At 66.1% G+C, this 18,578-nt stretch overlaps 10 protein-coding genes across 10 annotated transcripts; 5 read left to right on the top strand and 5 right to left on the bottom strand.

Moving 5' to 3' along the window:
- Positions 1–46: 46 nt before the first annotated feature.
- Positions 47–1,997, bottom strand: MICPUN_106228 (predicted protein; the record flags this gene model as incomplete). Its single annotated transcript, XM_002504785.1, has 3 exons — positions 47–1,495; positions 1,691–1,748; positions 1,891–1,997. The coding sequence occupies 3 exons, from the start codon at positions 1,995–1,997 to the stop codon at positions 47–49; spliced, it is 1,614 nt and encodes a 537-aa protein (XP_002504831.1).
- An 816-nt stretch (positions 1,998–2,813) lies between these two features.
- MICPUN_53305 (predicted protein) lies at positions 2,814–3,563 on the bottom strand. Its single transcript, XM_002504784.1, has one exon. It carries the CDS (start codon positions 3,444–3,446, stop codon positions 2,874–2,876), a length of 573 nt encoding a protein of 190 aa, XP_002504830.1. The 5' UTR covers positions 3,447–3,563; the 3' UTR covers positions 2,814–2,873.
- Positions 3,564–3,914: 351 nt separating this feature from the next.
- Positions 3,915–4,538, top strand: MICPUN_76248 (predicted protein; the record flags this gene model as incomplete). The annotated part of the gene is made up of 1 exon (XM_002505098.1): positions 3,915–4,538. A coding segment is annotated over one exon (624 nt), but the record flags the coding sequence as incomplete, so codon positions are not given.
- A 350-nt stretch (positions 4,539–4,888) lies between these two features.
- On the bottom strand, positions 4,889–10,306 carry MICPUN_62340 (predicted protein; the record flags this gene model as incomplete). The annotated part of the gene is made up of 1 exon (XM_002504783.1): positions 4,889–10,306. One exon carries the CDS (start codon positions 10,304–10,306, stop codon positions 4,889–4,891), a length of 5,418 nt encoding a protein of 1,805 aa, XP_002504829.1.
- Positions 10,307–10,634: 328 nt separating this feature from the next.
- On the top strand, positions 10,635–11,426 carry MICPUN_62339 (predicted protein; the record flags this gene model as incomplete). The annotated part of the gene is made up of 2 exons (XM_002505097.1): positions 10,635–10,655; positions 11,055–11,426. 2 exons carry the CDS (start codon positions 10,635–10,637, stop codon positions 11,424–11,426), a joined length of 393 nt encoding a protein of 130 aa, XP_002505143.1.
- Positions 11,427–11,845: 419 nt separating this feature from the next.
- Positions 11,846–12,921, top strand: MICPUN_62338 (predicted protein; the record flags this gene model as incomplete). Its single annotated transcript, XM_002505096.1, has 2 exons — positions 11,846–12,083; positions 12,236–12,921. The coding sequence occupies exons 1-2, from the start codon at positions 11,864–11,866 to the stop codon at positions 12,919–12,921; spliced, it is 906 nt and encodes a 301-aa protein (XP_002505142.1). The 5' UTR covers positions 11,846–11,863.
- Positions 12,922–12,940: 19 nt separating this feature from the next.
- Positions 12,941–13,573, bottom strand: MICPUN_109122 (predicted protein). The gene has a single exon (XM_002504782.1). The coding sequence runs from the start codon at positions 13,539–13,541 to the stop codon at positions 12,993–12,995; it is 549 nt and encodes a 182-aa protein (XP_002504828.1). The 5' UTR covers positions 13,542–13,573; the 3' UTR covers positions 12,941–12,992.
- A 666-nt stretch (positions 13,574–14,239) lies between these two features.
- On the top strand, positions 14,240–15,405 carry MICPUN_95396 (predicted protein; the record flags this gene model as incomplete). The annotated part of the gene is made up of 2 exons (XM_002505095.1): positions 14,240–14,356; positions 14,441–15,405. The coding sequence occupies 2 exons, from the start codon at positions 14,240–14,242 to the stop codon at positions 15,230–15,232; spliced, it is 909 nt and encodes a 302-aa protein (XP_002505141.1). The 3' UTR covers positions 15,233–15,405.
- Positions 15,406–15,665: 260 nt separating this feature from the next.
- MICPUN_62335 (predicted protein) lies at positions 15,666–16,190 on the bottom strand (the record flags this gene model as incomplete). The annotated part of the gene is made up of 1 exon (XM_002504781.1): positions 15,666–16,190. One exon carries the CDS (start codon positions 16,188–16,190, stop codon positions 15,666–15,668), a length of 525 nt encoding a protein of 174 aa, XP_002504827.1.
- A 149-nt stretch (positions 16,191–16,339) lies between these two features.
- Positions 16,340–18,427, top strand: MICPUN_86424 (predicted protein; the record flags this gene model as incomplete). Its single annotated transcript, XM_002505094.1, has 3 exons — positions 16,340–16,625; positions 16,764–17,110; positions 17,162–18,427. 3 exons carry the CDS (start codon positions 16,340–16,342, stop codon positions 18,425–18,427), a joined length of 1,899 nt encoding a protein of 632 aa, XP_002505140.1.
- Between the last annotated feature and the right edge of the window lie 151 nt (positions 18,428–18,578).

The raw sequence follows: 18,578 nt of genomic DNA, 5'->3' as shown, positions 1-18,578 counted from the left end.
CCTGCTGCGCGACGTGATAATAGTGACGGACGGACGGCCCATCGTCTCAGGCGCCCCCGGTGATGTACACATCCTCGGGCACGCCCTTACCGATAAGGTCCTCGGTCGGGGAGCCGCTGTTCGAACGAGACCGCCCCCCTTTGTCGAAACCCTTATCGTCGCCACCCCCCGGATACGACGCCCCCGGCCCCTCGCCCACGTACTGGTCGCTCCACGTTCCCACGTCCACCACCGGGTGCGGCTGCAGCCGCGTGAACTGACTCGCGTGGACGTACGTCGTACCGCCGCCGTTCGGGCCGTTAGAGGCGGACGGACGGCCATCCTTGGCGGTCGCCGGGACGTTTTTCGCCGATCCCTTCAGCGCGCCGCGGCCGCCGTTGTCACCCCCCGCGCCGCTTCCGTCGCCGCTCCCGCCTCCGTTGAGCGGGTCCGTGACGCCGTCGCCTGCTCCGCTCCCGTCGCCGTTGCTGTTCTCGTCGTTGCCGCTCGCCACTTGGCCCGAACCGGCGTGGACCACGGCGCCCGAGGGGACGTTGACGCCGACGACGCCCTTCTCGTCGTACGTGGCGTTGACGAAGGTGGGGCACCCGGCGCCGATGAGCTGCACCTGATCCTCCCACATCCGCTGGCACATCAGGTTGGAGCTCAGGTTGCGCATCAACAGCGTGGTAGTCTCCCTGTCGATCGGGGACATCGCCCTGAGCTTCTCCGCGTGGCCCTTCACCTCCGGATCGAAGCACTCCGCGAGGAAGGTGTAGACGACGACAAAGTCGGGGTTGTTGGACGGGCTCGGCTTGAGATTGCCACCGCGCCCGATGATGACGTTGCCGCCGCCGCCGCCGCCGCCGCCGCCGCCGCCGCCGCCCTGGCCGTTCCCGAACCCCTTGAGCCCCATGGGACCGACGGGGTAACTGCCCATCGGCGGGTTCATCCCGTTCCCGCCGCCGTGCCCAATCATCACGTCGCGATGGTGCGTCATCACCCCCTGCTGGTGTCCCCGCATCACCCCGTCGCCCCGCGCGCCGCCGAACCCGCCGTCGCTCATGCCTCCCATGCCGCTCGGCATCCCGCCGCCCCACGATCCATCGCCCATGGCGCCCATCGAGGACATGGGACCCGGCCCGGCGGGGTGCGGGCCCCGCATGCCGCCGTCCCATCGACCGACACTCGTAGCCATCGGGTAGCCGCCGCCCAAGACGCCGCCGGGTCCCACGAGGTTGACCGGCGGTGGCGCGCCCATCACGCCCGGGGACGCGTGCCTCACGCCCATGGGAGGACCTCCTCCTCCTTCCGGCGGCGCCAGAGACACGCCCGTTCCTTTGCCGACGCCCGCGCCGCCGCCCTTCTTCGCTTGCTTCCCGTCGCGCCCCCCGCCGACGGCCGCCTTTTGCGGGTACGGCTGCGCGGACTTGCGCTTGGGCCTGGGCGGGGGGATGTGCTCGCCCGTGCCGTTCTTCTGCACCTTGAGGAAGTACTTCTGCGCGTGGCTGCGAATCTGAAAACGCGGGTTCGAGTTTGGGGAAAGGCGGTCAGTCCGGCGCGGGCGGCGACGATCTGGCGATTGACCAAACTGACAGGGTGTAACACAGGCTGTCACTGGGCAACCCTCGGGAAAATAGCGTTAGGGGGGGTGCACCGACGTGTCACGTCTTCGGGTGGTCGACGTGGCTCGAGATCCGCGGAAACGCACCTGGATGACCGTCTTGGTGCCCACATAGTCTCCGATCTTCTTCCAGTCGCGGTCGTACCTGCGCATCGAGGCGGGGGAGGGCGCGCGCGTCAGCGGAGGGGGCGCGGGAGGCTCCTGAATCTTGTTTGTTTTTTTGTTCGGTCCCGAGGGGGTCCACCGAGTCGAGGTTGGAACGGGTGGGAACGGGGTTGAATACTCACAGGTTGATCGCCTCGAGGAACCGGTCGTGCTCCTGGTCCGTCCACGATTCCCTCGACTTGGTAATCGTGTACGGCTTGCGCGTCTTGCTGGCCTCCGCCTGCTTCATCGTGCACGTCCCCTCGCTCCCCGCTAACTGGGAAAATAAAATGCGCGAAGGTTTTCTCCGCTCCGAGGCTGCCGGTTCTAGCCGCGCGTTACCTCACGCGAGCGCGTAACGCGACCTAGGACCGCACACACAGCCTACCGAAAGACCAAAGTCTACCCTGCGAGCAAAATCGCGCGCTTGGCGGGCGTCGAAAGGACCGTGCGTCCGCTCCGGGGGCCGCGTAACGTCGCTTGAATGCAGCGACGCCCCGTGTGCGGAACGGTCCCGGAGAACGACGCGCGCCGACCCCGCCGACGCCTCCGAGCCTCGGCCGGCCGGTTCGGCCTCTTCGTAAGTAAACTAACTCCCTGTCTCGGGGAACTCTCGCGCGAATTCCACCTGAGAACACTCGTCCGCGACGCCTCCTCCGCTGTCGCCGCGTTCGGTTGTGACCTTCGAATGGGCCCCCTCTTTCCTCGTAAACCTCGAAGGCGAAAACACGGTTTGCCTATCAACTCACGCGCTGACCGGGTTTCGGTTCATCGTGTCGTCTTTCAAACTCGGCGATGAAATCTCGTCTTCTAAAACGTGGTCAAAAAGATTTGCAATTTTTGAGATATTTGTCATCTCCTGGCCAATCAGAGCGCGTTTTTCCAACTGGATTCTCTGGAGACTTGCCCATCCTCGACAGGCCGAAGTTCTTTTTCGAGGTTGAGGGTCTATTCAGGAGTTAACTCGGTGCGTGACGTCAGCGGAAATCCCAGATATTTTCGGGTTTCTCGACCCTGATCGCCCGAGTGAAAATCCGCCGGGCGGATATCTGCCACAAAGCAGCAGCCGACCGAGCCGAGCGCGAGCGAGCGAGGCACGAGACCGGAGAAACTTGCCCAGGTCCTCTCAGTCAGGACGAGTCGCCGTGACGGGGTGAGTGTAAAAGCTGCAGTGAAGAAATTGATGAAACGCGCTCCAGGTCTGAGGCGACCTAGTCCTCGTCGGAGTCCTCGGCCAAATCGGTGGCGGTGTAGGTGAAAACGGTGGCCCGTCCCTTCCTGGACCTTCGACCTCCCTCGATGATGTTCGACGTGTCCACCTCGTCGCCCGACAGGTCCTCGACGACGTCGGAGTTGACGCTGTCGTCGTCGTCCGATCCCTTGGACTTCTTCTTTTTCTTCTTCTTGTCTTTGCCCTCAACCTTGGCCTTCTTGGCGACGGGCTCCTCGTCGTCGGAGTCTTCGTCGTCGGAGTCCTCCTCCTCGATCTGCGGCGCGTTCTTCTCCTCCTCCTCGTCGGAGGAATCGTCGCGCTTGTCCTCTTCTGTCGGTTTGGTGAGGGTGGGGCGGAGCAGAGGTCAGCGATCGTTCGCGCGCGAGAAAAAAAAGGCGGCACCCCGGATCTGGCGCGCGGACGGGCGTCCCCACGGCGCGATGACCGAGGTGGTGGAAGATCCGAGTAAAGGTACGGACCAGACATGTTCTCTAGAGCTCCGAGATTTGACTCCCTCGGCGTGCAGCGTCCTTGACGCGCGTCTTGCCTCTGGGAACGCCGTCGCCGCCGACGGCTATTTTGAATCGCAGTTTGTTTTCGCGATTATCCAGCTGCGTGCCAAACTTTTCGCCTGCCGTCATCGTTGGTCAGTCGCACCGCACGATGGCGAAGGCTAAGGTTTCCGCGGCCAAGCCCGCGGCGTCCGCGCTCGCGGGCCTCGGCCCGCTCCTCACCGCTGCCGCGGCGCCCCACCGCGCGTACCTCGCCGGACTCGGCGTCCCGCCCATCTGGGTCACGATGGCCGAGATCTTCACCGCCATCTTTCTCGCGGTGTACCTCCTGTCCCGCACGTGCCTCACGAGGGTGATCACGAAGCGCTCGCCCTCCGTCGGCAAACAGGGCGCGGCGCACGTCTACGCCCCCGGGCGGTGGCTCGCGGACGCCGAGACCAACCCTTCGAAGCACCACGCCGAGGTGTTCATCCTGAGGTACTCCGCGTGCTGGATCGTCTCCGTCGTCGTCGTCATCGCGACGGCGGCGTACGAGTCGTGGGGGAAGTGGGGGTACATGTCCTACTGCGGCGCGTGCGCGGCGCCCGCGGTGCTCTATCCCCTGATGTTCCCGCTCCGAGGCGACGTCGGACGCCCGCTGAGGGACTGGTACATCCTCAAGGCGAACGTCTGGATCGGCGTTTTCTCCTTCATCGGAAACTACTGGTACACGCACTACTTCTACGTCGTGCTCCGAGCGAACTACACGTTCGACGCGCACAGGCTGAACGACGTCCCGATCGCGCTGTACCTGATGACGCACGCGTACTTCATGTTCTACCACGTCCTGTCCAACGCGGCGCTTCGTAAGATTCGGAGCAGGTACCGGCCCGGGCGCGGTCGATTCGCGTTTGAGTGCGGCGCAATCGCCGCGATGAGCTACTCTACCGCGTTTATGGAATCGCTGACGATCTGCGGGTTCCCGTACTACTCGTTCGAGGACAGGGACATGGCGTACACGCTGGGCAGCGCGTTCTACGGCATCTACTTCCTCGTCTCTTTCCCGATGTTCCTCAGGGTGGACGAGGACGTGAGGGCGGATGGCAAGGCGCCGAGCGAGGCGCTCGCGAGGGCGCTGCCCACGGGGGCGGCGGACGCGATGGCTGGTCGGATGACGCATCGCGCCGTGTTTTGGGAGGCGATGGGCAGCGGGATGGCGGTGCTGTGCATGCTGGATTTCGTTCGAGTGTACCTCGGCATCGACTTCAAGATGCTCGCGGGTGGACACTGACCGCGCGTGAAAGCAAAGCTCGTCGATGAAGAAAATTCATCTTATGAAAATTAATCTCGTGAAAACGAAAACCGTTCGCGCCCCCGCGTGAAAGCAAAGCTCGTTCTAATCCGTCTCTTCTCATCCCGCGGCTCTCATCGTGGGAATCAGATGGCCGCCAGCACCCCCCCGTGAATGCGCTCCCTCTCCAGCGCGCCGCGTCGTTCCCTCTCCGCGTTGTACCCCTTCCCGGCGGCGGCGGCGGCGGCGGCTGCGTTTTCCTTATCGCAAAACGCCCCCCCTTTACCCGCGGGGGACCCGACAGCTGTGGACACGGCGGGCGACCCCACGCGCCCGAGCCTGGACCGAGATCTCGGGTAGAGCAGGGCGGACCTCGGCGGTTTCTTCGAGCCGCTGCCTGCAGCCTGTCGCGCGTTCTTGTGCACGTGCGGCTCGAGGTGCGAGATGAGATTCTTCATGCTCGCGATGGAGAGCTCGAGCTTGGCCGCGGCGGTCGCCTCCTCGGCCGCCTTGTCCGGCCTGCGCTGCTCGACGTAGGCGACCCGCCTGTGCCGGTGGACGTCCACGTTGTTCTGCATGATCTCCGCGATGCTCCTGATTCTGCCGAGGATCTTACCCATAGCCGCCACCTCCGCCGCTCTCCGCTCGTCCCCGCAGAGGTTCACCACCGTCCTCACCGCCGCCGCGACGAGCTCCGGTCGATCCCTGCACATCTGCATGTGCTCGGCGATGACGTTCACGGAGTCGCGGCACTCGAACAGCGCCCTCGCGCACGTCGCGTCCGCGCTGAGGTTTTCAAACAGCGCGTACGCGGCGGCGAGCACGGGCTCGTGCGAGCTCGACCGGTCGCACCTGCGCACCGTGCGGAGCAGCGCCGCGAGTGCCTTGTCATCTCCCGCCAGGTTCCGACGGCACGCTCCACTCCAACGCGTCGCCACCGCCAGGTCGCGTAGGGCGTCGCGAACCTCGCGGAGCCGCCTCGGCGCGTGCAGCGTCGCGACGGCTCGAGCGGCTCTGGCGCCCAAGGCGCGAGACGGATCCGCGGCGGCTCGCGCTCTGGACCTTTTGATGAGCGCCGCGAGCTCGGCGACCCTCGGGCCGAGCGTCGCCTTCGCCCGTCTCCTCGTGGACCATCCCCGGAAGCACGCCTGGACGACGGTAGCGGCGCCGAGACGCTTTTGGTGTAAAAACGCGCGTCGAGCCTTTGCGCCCCTGGCAAACGCCTGGCACCGGACCGCCGCGGCGCGAAGGGAGACAAAGGCGTCGCGCGTCTTCTTGGCGCGCCACGCGTGACGGACGACAGATGAAGCCCAACGCAGCGCGAGGAAGTCGCACCGGGCTGCCCAGCACCGAAAGTTGGTCTGGATGAGCGTCGCCGCGACGTCCCGCCTCCGCCGCAGCCGCGACGTCAGTCTCTTATACGAGCGCCGCGCCGCCGCGCCGCGCCACGCCGCCTGGATAGCCGTCGCCGCGGCCGCCTCCCTCGCGGCCGCCTCCCTCGCGGCGCTCTCCCTCGCCTCGCGCCGCGTTCGCTCGTCTTCTCGCGCCGCGACGAGTCGCCTGCGGTGTTTTTGCGCCACCGCGACCGAGCGCTTCAACGCCTGGAATCGTGTACGGTCCCTCGCGCCCCTCGCCCGCGCCTGCAGGACGATGGACGTGAACCGTAAGTCCACGTACGACTGGTTGGCGCTCCAGCCGCGGAAGGCGGCCTGGATCTTAATCGCCGCGCGTTCGCGAGCATTCGCGAGTCGCGCCGCTCGGAACCGTCTCTGCGCCGCGATCGCTGCGCCGCGAAGCTCGAGAAACTCTCGACGCTTCGCGACGCCCCTGACGCGCGCCTGCAGCAAAACAGCCGTGAACCGCACGTCGTTGTACCTCTCCCGCGCGATCCAACCCCTCGCGGCCGCCTGGATCGCCACCGCGGACTTTTTCCGCTCCAAAAACGCGCGCCTGGCGACGGCGCGCTTCCTCGTCTTTTGCGCGCAAACAGCCGCGGCTACGAGAGCGGCGCGGTCCCTCCTCTCGAGGTACCCGCGAAACGCAGCCTGGATCCTCGTCGCCCCGCGCCACATGGAAAGGTACCTGAGAAACATCCTCCGCGTCGTCGCGCCGCGCGCCATCGCCTGGATGTGAACGACCATCTCTTTGAACGCGACGTACGCCGCCCGTTGACGCCATCCCCGCCACGCGCTCTGAATCGTCGTCGCCGCCTCGTTCATCCACAGCATCTCCATGTACGCGTCCCGGGCGAGGGCGCCGCGGTGGATCGCCTGGCACCGGATCGTGTGGTGGCGTAAGGTGAGGTAGGCGCGCCTCGCGATCGCGCGCCTCGCGTGCGTCTGCGCGATTAGAGTCGCGAATTGTACGTCGGCGTACGCGTCACGAGCCATCTTACCCCTCGCGTGGCGCTGAATCGTGCACGCGGCGGCGACAGCCTTCGCCTTGATCCTTCGCGCCAAGAGCCCGCGCCACGCGGATTGCACGCGAACGATGGCGCACATCCGCGCGAACGCGGCGCGCCGGGCGTCGAGGGCTCGCTTGTTTTTGCTCACCGTCGTAGCCGCGCGGCACCACCGGCGAAGGCGTCCGGGTCGCCAGTGTTTGAACCTCCACCATCGCTGGATCCTCGTCGCGGCGGCGTCCTCGCGTCTGTGGCACAGAAGCCTGGCGCAGAGGAACAGGAGGTACCCGGCGACTACCTTGGCGTCGGGACCGCCGCTCGACGCGACGTCCGCCGGGCCAAAGGTGAGCTCGGGCACGCCCCCCAACGCTCGGCAAACCTCGCTCGCCAACTTAAAGTTAGCCTTGCACGCAGCCGTCGCCCTCGCCCTGGCCTCGAGCGCCTCGCTCGACACGTCTCCATCCGCGTCGTCGTCTCCATCCTCCATCCTCCGCCGCTCCTTGAGCAGGTACCCGTAGCTGACGGATCGCCACGACGGCGGCGCCCCCGGAACATTCAGCGTCTTCGGCGGGCGCGAGATGGCTCGCAGCGGCGCCAGCCTCGGGGCGTACGCGTGTACCAACGCGCAGAGCGCGGTTCCGTCGGCGAAGGACGACTTAAAGTCGGTGACGTCCACGCCGACGCACGCGCACACGCCGCGTGCCCAGCGAAGCAAACGAACCTCGCACTCGGAGTACGTGTCGGAGCCCGACGTGGCCAGCGCCGCGTCGGCGAGCTCGTCGGCGAACAGAGCCGCGGACCGAGCCGCTTCGTCCTCGTCAATCTCCTCGGGGGTGCGCTCGGGACGGTTGGAATATGCTGCGCCGTGTCGATTGGAATCCTCCTCCCTCTTCGCGGGCGCGAGGGTGGCGCCGTGGAACGCGAATGCGCCTCGACCGGCGAGGATTTGGTTCGCGCGCCGCGATCGCCACCGCGCAATCTCGTCGTCCATCTCGCGTATCGGTAACATCCTCGGCGCCTGGAAGTGCATCATGAGCGCGTAGAGCAAACCGAGGGTGTTGGCCAGGTGGCCGTCGACGACGTCCGCCGGGGACACGTCCTTCCACTTGCCGGGCAGCTCGATGCCGGCTGCGACCGCGGCGTCCAGCGCCAGTCGCACGTTGTGCGTCCTCGCCGCCCTCGAATCGGCGGGGAACTTGGCATCCCGCACGCAGCCGTCGTCCCCCACGGCTCCGGCGAGAACCTCCACCAACCGACACAGCCTCACGCCGTCCCTCAGGTCCACCGCGAGGTTGCGAACGGTAAAGTCGTACTCGCGGATGGGTTCCTGCGCGTGGTACAGCCTGTAGCCCATGTGGCCGATGTGCCTCAGCACGTCGCCGGTGCCGTACGTGGACGCGCGCAACGCGAGCTCCGCGACGGCGGCGCTGCTCTTGCACGGGGCGTCCCCGCGGAAGAGTAGGGGAGTGTTCGGGGGCAGGCCAGAACGCGCGCGGTCCATCAGGAACACCAGGAGCAGCGTGCGCTTCAGCACGGTGCCGGCGAGAGCCTCCTGGTACCCGTCGGCAAAGGGAGGCGCGCCGGTGGACCCGACTCCGAATTCGAGCTCGAGTGCCCGGTCCCTGACGAGCGCGGCTACCAGCGCCGTCCGTTCCGCGCGCTCCGTCGCGTACCGGTTCCTCTCCGCCTTTCCGTTTCCGAAACCGTTACGTCCGTCACCCCATCCCCCGTTATTACCGTCGCCCCTCGACTCGGAACTCAACTCGTCCTCGACGACGTCGCCCGGGTTGCCCAGCAAAGTGTCCACCGCGGCTCTGAGCCAAAACAGCGAGTAGCTCCCGAGCGCGCGCTCGAACTCGTCCCTGAGCTTCACGTCCTCGAGGAAGGATCCGCCGGACTTGAACCCGCCGTCGTCCTCCGTGCCCCTGAGCCGTAAGAACCCGTCGTCGATGTGGGACTCGACCCTTAAGATCACGCTCCGAACCTCCGCGTCTACCGAGTAGAGCGACCACAGTCGCGTCCTCGCCGCCTCCGACGCAAGTCGACGGGCTCTGCGGTCCGCGCACGCCTCTGATGCCGAGTGCGTGTGCGGCACGATCGTCGCGTTGAGCCAGTGCGTGAACGCCACCTCCTGCTGGCGCACCCAGAACTCGGTGTGAAACGACGCAAAGTCCGGTCGGTGCCCGTCGTCCAAAGCCCCGAGCCCGAGCGGGCCGCCGCCCGAGTTTCCCCGCAGTCGCAGCGTCTTGCCGACGGCGGCGATCTTCGGAAGCTTGCGGCGCCTCTGCGCGCTCTGCTCGCTCGCGGTGAACGACAGGACGCTCGGGACGATGCCGCCGCACGCACCCGCCGCGGTCGAAGGTACGCGGTCGAAGGACCCCCCGGCGGAAGGAAGGAGCCTGTCGCAGTCGGCGCGGGATCGCTTGAATCCCGGCGATGCCAAGTCGGGCGCGGATTCGTCCAGGGATGCACGGAAACGGCGACGCGGGTGGTTGCCGCTGAGCGGCTGCAGCGCGGAGGCGCGGCGCGCGCCGTACGCGGTGACGGAGGCGCGACGTGCGGGGACGTGCGAGCCGACGCTGCTCGCGGTGGACGCGCGCCTGCGGTGGACGTCGTCGTCGTTTCCCGTGGCGCCCGAGATCTGCGGGACCGGGGGCGCTCGGAGGCGGACCTTGAGCGCCGCCGCGCTTCCCCCGACGCCGTCGTTGAGCACCGCGTGCATGACGCCGCAGTAAGGACCGGCGCTCGCGCGTGATGGGAGCCAGGATACTCGCACGAGCTCCTCCGCGCCCGGCGGCAGCGTCGCGCGGCATGGGTCCACGAGGAACCCCTCCTCGCGCGGGATGCGCTCGAACGTCACCGTCTGCGTCACCGGCGTGTCGTTGCGCAGACGCAGCGGCAGCGTCTTGCTTCCACCCACGCGCGTCTCTGTGAATCGCAGCAGCGGCGCGTCCTCCGTTCCCTTGCCCAGCCGCAGCAACACGGGAGCGGTGTCGCGGCCCATCTTCGGCCTGCTCCCATCTTTCGTCGCCACCGCGAGCTTCGTCGCCAACTCCCGTATCGACGACGACGACGCGGTGGCGGATTGCGACGAGGCGCGACGCCCCACGTTCTCCTTATCCATCAGCGGACCCGCCGCGAACGGAGGGGGCGGTTGACGCATCCTCCGGAAGCGCCAACGCCGCTTGGTCTGGCGCGGCTCCGAGCTTCTTCCGTCGGTTTCGGCGGTTTTTCGGGGGAAGAAGTGACCCGAGGAAATTTTGTGACACTCGTATGATGCAAGGTTAGAAAACGTGGGGAAAATAACCAAATACCAGTAAATCACGAGTTCAACCTCAACTGTTTACTTCGTACCCGAATACGTGAATTTCGCCGCCCTCGGACTGAAATAAAAACGATCAATCTGAGCGTCGACAGGAGTCGACCGCCGCGCTTTCGACGCGCTCCGTCAATTAGGCACGACGCAGGTCGTGACCAGGACCTCGCAAGAAATGCCCGGCAGCGGCCCCAGGGTGCGTCCCCAGAGCGGCATCCGCCTAATCAAACATCTCCCGCATCGTACGGGCGGTTCCCGTCGACTGAGCCGCGCTCGACGCCCGCGCGTCGGACCCGCGTCCCGCGCTTTTTCCCTCGCCTCGGTTCGCCCGACAAGATCACGCCACGACGAGCCCGCGCGTTACCCCTGCCCCTCTCTTCACGAGTGAGAGGAGCGCAGTAAATAACGACGCGGAGAGCGACGGGGGACATATCTTTCTTGGCCGGCCCCATCTGCCACGGCCGGCCTTGACAAAGCACCTCCGAAATCCAATCGCCCGCGCCCGCTGCCCGGCGGTCCAAAACCCATCGTCGCCCCGATGATTATTATCGATCGTGCACCACCCTGACGAAAGAAACCCGTCTCGTCGACGCAGGGCATGCGCCCCACGGCGCGCGGCAAGAAACGCTCGCGCCGCTCCCACGATCCTTTCGAGCTGTGGATGGGCAAACTCGACAGGTGGGTCGACAAGAACCCGATGAAGGCCAACGCGCTCACCGGCGTCATCCTGGGCTTGGCCGTCTACGTCTTCTGGGCAATGTTTGGCGAGTCGCTCACGTCGCTCTACGCGAAGCACCTGGGACCCTCCCTCGATCCGTTGCTCGTCAAACACGTCGTCCCGCACTACATCACAGTTCGGGACGTCGTCGTGGACGCCGCGCGGAAGACGGGGCTGGACAAGGTTGGCGGGTTCCTGTCCGCCGTCGCGGCAAAGGCGGCGGCGTTGTCGCAGGCAAAGGAGCTGTGAATGACGATTGTTCCGACGACGGCGGCGGCGCGCGGGGGCTAGCTTTATTGTTTTGAATCGAATCTCAGGATGACGGAGAGAGTATCATAGCGCGCGATGCTGGCGAGACGCGCGCGTTGTCGTCACGGGAGGGGGCAAAAAGGTGGCGCCTCGAAGGAGGAATCGAACCTCTGGGCCGCTAAGCCCCTACAGGTTTGAAGCCTGCACCCAAGGCCACTCAGGATCATCGCGGCAACCGTATACGCGTATTTTGCATTTACGTACCCCTGACTTTCGGTGACGGTCGCGGTTTATGGGTCATCGATTGCGACTCGACGTGTCGAATGATTTTTGGGTCGCTCGGGTGGACCTCCGGCGACTGCCCCTGCTCGCGCGCACATCGCCGGCGCGCGCGCTCTCGTCGGGGAATCTCAGACGCCCGGGGGGAATCTCAGACGATGCCGAACGCGTTGGATTCCCTTCGCAGCCTCCGCGCGATCTCGCGCGGGGGCGCCCTGAGCGCCTTCGCCCGGCGCTTCACCGCCGGGCGCGCGCTCTTCGCGGGCGACGACGCCCGCGACGGAGGCGAGACGGACGGCGCGTCCAGCGCTCAGGCGCGTCGCCAGCCGGCGGAGATCGTGCGGATCGACGTCATGGGACGCGTGCAGTACTACCCGGGTGCGCCCCCGTTCGAGAGAAACCAACCCCCGCGTGCCCCGCCCGGAACCGGCCGTCGCGCGACCCGTTTCGCAAACCCCTAACCCCGCGATCGGATCAGTCCCTCGAGCTCACCGTACGCGTCCCCTTTCCCACCCGCACATCATCCGCAGTGTCCGCGGGCGATCGATTGAACGGCTACCCCGACATGACCGTCCGACAGCTGTGCGACGCGCTCGACGCCAGGTACGCCTCCAGGAAGCTGCCGGCGGAGCGTCACGTCCAGCAGCTCGTCGCCAAGGTTGCCACCGCGGATGACGCGACGACGGCGGCGGCGGCGATGGCCAAGTTCCACCACCGTCGCGCCGCGGCGTTCGCCACCATGAAGCTCCCCAGGAAGCGTCACGGACTCACCCCGCAGTCGCTCATGATGTTCATCGGCGCGTGTCGACGCGTCGGGGCTGCAAGCGCCGCGCTCGCCGCCGCGGAGAATCACAACGCGATTGGGTTGCCGATGATCAGACCCGCGCTGCTGAAGCTGTGCGAGGCGTGCGAAGACGTCGACCAGGTGCTGAGGGTGTACGAGCTGTGGCAGAAGGAGGGGTGGGAGGTGGACGGCGCGATCGCGGAGGCTGTGGTGATGGCCGCGGCGAGGGTGGGCGAGCCCGACGCGGCGGATCGGTGGCTGAATGAATTCAAGGGCGCCGGGATTGACTCTTTCGACGCGGCCAAGTGCGAAACGGCGGTGGCGGCGAAGCGCGCGGAGATGGCGTCGCCGCCGACAGACGACGGTGGTGAAGATAATGGGGGAGAGGAAGAGGGAGGGGACGATGCCGAGGGCGAGAACGAGAGTAAGTGAGCGTTTCGGCGATGAGAATCGTAGCAGTCTGATACGTCGGCTGAATGCGCCCTATAGCTACCCGGTGCTCATCACTGCCCGAAGTACTTTCTCGTCCCGTTGATGGCGTCGCCGTCCCTTCCCATCTTCTCCAGCTTCTCCGACGTGGTCAGCCCCTGCACCCCCGCGAACGCGGCGCCCAGGATGTTCTCGGTGCACGCCTCCTCCACCTTGCACTCCGGAAGGACGCGCTCCTCGCCCGAGTTCCTCGCCACGAAGTTCTCCGCCTGCTTCTTCGCGTACTCCCTCCGATCGCCGTCGCAGTCCATCATGCCTCCCTCGCACTTCATCCGCATGGCGTCGTCCCGCATATCCATGTACTGCTTGACGGAGGGGTCGGCGATGACGAGGTCGATGGCGAGCGCGGCGGTGGGAGCGACGGTGCCCGCGAGGGTCGCGGCGCAGAGCGACGCGGCGACCGCACGACGCGCGTCGAGATGCCAGCTGGACGTTTCGACGTTGGATTTCTCGTCGTGGGATGCTCGGGTAACGACGGGCGCGCGCCAGACAGCGGCGCGGCGCGCGGGCTTCGCGGTCACCCGCGCGACGCGTGCGGTCGTTGCGAGAGACGTGGTCGACATGAACGCGACTTCGGGTGGGGATGGACCCTCAGCTGGCCTGTTGTGCTGGGGGTGGGGGCGTGAAACGCGCTGACCTGGATTCGACGCGAATCTCCCAGATTTCCCCACCTGCTCACCGCATGGCCCAACCCTTCCCGTGGGCCGCTGTCGCACGGCACCGCCCCAACAATTTCGAAAGGACGCGTCCGCCGTCGTCACACCGCGGGGCGCCGGGAGAGCCGCGGGGCCGGGTCGGGCGAGTCAGAGACACTCACAGGACCATGTCCGTGGCGACGGAGTCGCCGCCCCCGCCTGTCGCCGCCCCGGACGGCGCACCCGCGAGGCTACTCTTCAGGTGCCAGGCGTGCGCGGCAATCTTGGACGTCACGACGGGGTGCGACGGCGACGGCGGGGCCGGGGCGGGGGGACACGGCGGCGAGGGTTCATCGCAGGGGGCCGGCGTGGACGAGTCATGGATCCTCCCCGAGGGCGCACGCGGCGCCAAACCCGGCGTCGTCGCCGCGTCGCCGTCGGGGGCGCCCGCGCCCCGCCCATCCTCGCGCGCCAACGTCGCGAACATGGCCGAGTCGTTCGTGGTCCTGCCGTCCTCCGTGAGCAGGGTCCCGAGAGACGTCGCGGGGCACGGGATCGACGCCCGATGCGCCGCCATGGCCAAGGTATTCGATATGGCCGGCGACGAGTCCAAGATTGACCTGCCCATGTGCCTCGAATGCGCCGCGTCCCTTCGCGAGGAGCTCGAGCTGAGGATCGAGGAGACGAAGAGCGAGTGCGAGACGTACGCCAAGTGCCTCGAGGAGCTGGGGGTTGCCGAGGGGGTTGCCGAGGGGGTTGCCGAGGGGGTCGCCGACGCGAGCTCAGCCGCGACCGGCGGCGGCGGCGCGTTCACGCGGGGCGAGAAGGAGGAGGCGGAGACGCGAAAGCTCGAGGCTGAGCTCGGAGCCGAGCTCGAAAAGGCGGTCGAGCTGCGAGACGAGTTGGACGAGTTGCGCCGCGAGCGGCTCGAGCTGGAGGCGGAGGCGGCGGACCTCGACGCGCGCGAGTCGGCGTACTGGGACGACTTCAACGACTTCAAGCTGGCGCTGGAACGCCACGTGGATGAACGCGACTCGCTCGTCGTATCCGTTGAACAGACGGGGAGGCAACTGGAGAGGCTCCGGAGGACGAACGTCTTCAACGACGCGTTTCACATTTGGTTCGACGGACCGTTCGGCACGGTGAACGGCTTCAGGCTCGGCAGGTTATCGAACGTCGCGGTGGAGTGGGACGAGATCAACGCCGCGTGGGGCATGGCCTGTCTGCTGCTGAGCACCATGGCCAACGCGGTGAAGCTGCAGTTTTCGCGGTACGCCTTGAAGCCGATGGGGAGCTTCTCCAAGGTTGTGGACGGCAAGGGCAACGCGTACGAGCTGTACGGGCCGGTCAACATCCTCTCGTCGCACAAGTACGACCGGGCGATGGCGGGTTTCCTCCAGTGCCTCGACGAGTTCGGCGCGTTCGCCAACGAGCAGGACGTCGCGAACGGGGTGAACCCGCCGTTCGAGCTGCCGTACAAGATCGACGGCGACAAGATCGACGGTCGAAAGATTGGCTTTCCGTTTAACCGGTACGAACGGTGGACCGCCGCGCTGAAGATCATGCTGACGGATCTGAAGACGTGCCTGGCGTGGCTGTCGAATCAGCAGCGGGGGTGAGAACGCGTACGCACGTGACGAATTATAAAACACGATTGATTAGCCGCGCGCCGTGCCTCGCGCTCCTCTCGCGCGCGTGCGTCGGGTTGGATTTATCACATCGCGACTGGGCGTGCGGCGTGTGATGCGTCTCATGATGCGGCGTATGAACATATGATACAAGCGTTTGGCGACGACTCGTTTGAAAGTCACGCCGCTCCCTCTTCGCCCAGCGCGAGCGCCCTGACGTCCTCGGGCATCTGCGCAAGGTACTGCTCCAGCATCTCCTCCGCGCGCGGCTTGTTCGGTCCGAACCGGACGTGTGCGAGCATATAAACCGGTTGAAACGCGTTTTCGAACCAAGACCACTGATGCCATTGCTCCAGGGGATAGGGCGCGATGACGTACCAGCCCACCTGGACAAATGTGTACAGGAAGGCAAGCGCCACCATCGTCATTGAGCAATACAGAACTTCCCATCGGTCCGGTCCGCCAGCTTAAGTGCAAACGCAATCAGTCCGCTTACTATCCCGATCACAATCTGTACGAATTCTTGCCCGAGCGGTTGAAGCAGGAGCACGACACCGGCCGGACCGGTCGTGGCAACTACCGCGAAGCCCAGATGAAGGCAACATGCGATGACGCACATCAAGTTCAAGACGCTGAAGACGGCGAAGATTGTGCTTATTTTCCCGAGAACGCCGTCGGCGTCGACATCAACGATGTCTGCCACGAAGAACAGTACGAGACCCGAGAGCACGGCATAAAGCTCCAGCGTGTACGCCAGCCGCGTGACGCGGGCATTCTGGTCGGGCAGCAAAAGAAACTTCATCCAGAACGCTTGGAGCCCCATCTTATGCTCGACGGATAACATGCGCCGGAGGATTTCCCGCGCGGCGCGGTCATTCGTCGTCATCCCCTTTCCAACTGCCCCCACCTTCGCCTTCGCGTCACCCGCGACGTGCACTCGATTCGACATCATCGTCCCGGCCGCGAGCATCGTGCCGGAACAATGGGTCGCTTCGCGGTCGGTTGACCGTGGTCTTTTTTGAAAATTCCGAGGTTTGAGGACCGCCAGAGCGCGACGCGCGAGGGTCGCGAGGGCGGAAGACAGTATCCAACGGCGCCATGCTCGTCGAGCGCGACAAGTTCCGGTTCGCGTACGATGAGCTCCGGCAGGACAGCCGCGAGTGCCCCGTGCTCGTGTACGTGTCCACCGCCGATGTGGACTCCTGCGCGGCGTTCAGCATCCTGAAGACTATGATGCGGTCCGACGGGATCCCGTTCAGCGCGTACCCGGTGGGGGGCTACCAGGAGCTTCAGAACCTGGGCGAGCGCCTCCCCAAGGATGGCAAGAACCGATCCATCGTCCTCATCAACTGTGGAGGCACCGAAGACGTCGTCACACTGCTGGGTGCGTCCCCCGACTCGACTCGTCGGGCACCCCACCATCTTTCGCCGGATTTCAAAAAAAGCGATCCGTTGAACGTCGCCCCGACCACCCCCGAACTGACCCTAAACCCCCGATCACCTCCCCCGAATCCGCCCTCAGGCCTTCCCGAGGGCACGCGCGTGTTCGTGTTCGACAGCCACCGCCCGCTGAACCTCGAGAACACCCGCGCGGACAACCGCGACGTCCTCGTGCTGCGAGACGAGAAGGAGGGCGAGGAGCACTTCCCGGAGCCCGACTCCGACTACGGCGAAGACGACTCGTCCGACGACGACTCATCCGACGACGACGATTCATCCGACGAGGAAGAATCCGAGGCCGACGAGGACGAGGACGGGGACAAGGAGAACTCCAGCGGGGGGAACGAAGGCGACGCGAACGACGATGACGAGCGCGCCGCGAAGCGAAGGCGCAAGGCGGAGAAAGCCGAGCGACGCGCGACGCGGAACGTTCCCTCCCCGAGGACCCGCAGGCTGCGGCGCGAGCAGAAGCGGTACGAGCGCATCGCGTACTACTCCCGCGGTTCCTTCTACGGCCGAGCCGCGGGCTTGCTGATGTACGACATCGCGCACGACACGCACAAGGATTCCCTCGAGAAGCATCTCCCGCTCTGGCTGGCCATCGTCGCCCTCACCGATCAGTACGTGCATCAGAGGCTTTCGCACGAGTCGTACACCGCCGGGGTCATGGAGCTCGCCACGCAGGTGAGCAACCTGCCCGGCGCGGACGCCCCCACGTCGCGCGTGCTGGACGAGGGCGTCGTGGTTCGAGCGTTTGAGGATCGGAGGATCCAGTACGCCGAGGAGTTTCGGTTCTCGATGCTCAGGCACTGGTCCCTGTACGAGGCCATGCTGCACTCGCCGTACGTGGCGACCCGCATGCAGACGTGGAGGGACGTCGGGCGTCAGGCGATGAACTCGCTCCTGACCCACATCGGCCTGCCGCTCGAGGTTTGCAAGCAGCAGTACTCGCACATGAGCCCAACGCACGTGAAGATGCTCGGCGAGAAGCTCGAGGAGCACGGCGGCAGCCACGGCCTGACGGACCTCAAGTTCTGGTCCTTCTCGTTCTCGCACGGCTTCAAGGTGAAGCTCGCGGCGTCCGACGTCGTGCACGGGGTCACCGCGCTGCTCGAGGGGCTCCCGTCCACCACCGGCGCGGATGAGGACGCGGAGGGTGACGACGGCGAAGGCGGCGGCGGCGGAGGAGCCGCGTTCTGGCGCGCGGTCAACGCGCTCGGCATGACGCGGTCGGACGAGATGTCCGCGGGTCTCGGGCACGCGATGCGCGCGCAGCGGGCGCTCATGCGGCAGGGCGGACTGGCGCTCGCGAACAAGGCGGTTATTCGCACCGTGGGCGGGTTGCGATACTTTTCGCTTCTCGACCACGGGTCCCCGGCGGATCTCCCGTACTTTAAGCACCCGCTCTCGCTGCGTAGGCTGGCGCTGTTCCTGCAGGACGCGCTGAGGACCGTGAAGAAGATCGAGCGTCCCCTCGTGGTCGTGGGGCCGTGCGTGGAGGCTGAGAAGGGCATGGCCATGGTGGTCGGAGTCACCGGTAAACCCGTCAACGACGACACCGCGGGTGGAAACCACTTCGCGCACTCGTTCCGCAGAGCAGCGGAGCACATACGCGCCAAGTTCAGGCACGATTCGTTCGAGGCGTCGGTGTTGACCGTGTCGGAGAGGAACCTGGGCGAGTTTATGGAGTCGCTGTCGGATTTCGACGCCGAACGGTTGGCGCGCGAGAGGATGGCGGCGGCGTGAGTGAACATTTACGTCACGGGACGGGGGCGTCGACTGAGGATATTTTAACGAAAACGAGACAAACCACTCATCGTTCCCAGTGTATACACGTCGAGGTGCTCCGCGTGGGGGTACCCGGCGGCCCACTGCCGTCCCGGGCGGTCGTTGTCCG

This window comes from Micromonas commoda, chromosome 11, assembly GCF_000090985.2.
Source record: "Micromonas commoda chromosome 11, complete sequence".
Classification (NCBI taxonomy): domain Eukaryota; kingdom Viridiplantae; phylum Chlorophyta; class Mamiellophyceae; order Mamiellales; family Mamiellaceae; genus Micromonas; species Micromonas commoda.
This window is presented reverse-complemented; position numbering and strand designations above follow the sequence as displayed.

What these genes read in the sequence shown, in the direction of transcription:
- MICPUN_53305 (XM_002504784.1), bottom strand. Translation starts at nt 3,446, where the DNA reads ATGTCTGGTCCGTACCTTTACTCGGATCTTCCACCACCTCGGTCATCG.
- MICPUN_109122 (XM_002504782.1), bottom strand. Translation starts at nt 13,541, where the DNA reads ATGTCGACCACGTCTCTCGCAACGACCGCACGCGTCGCGCGGGTGACC.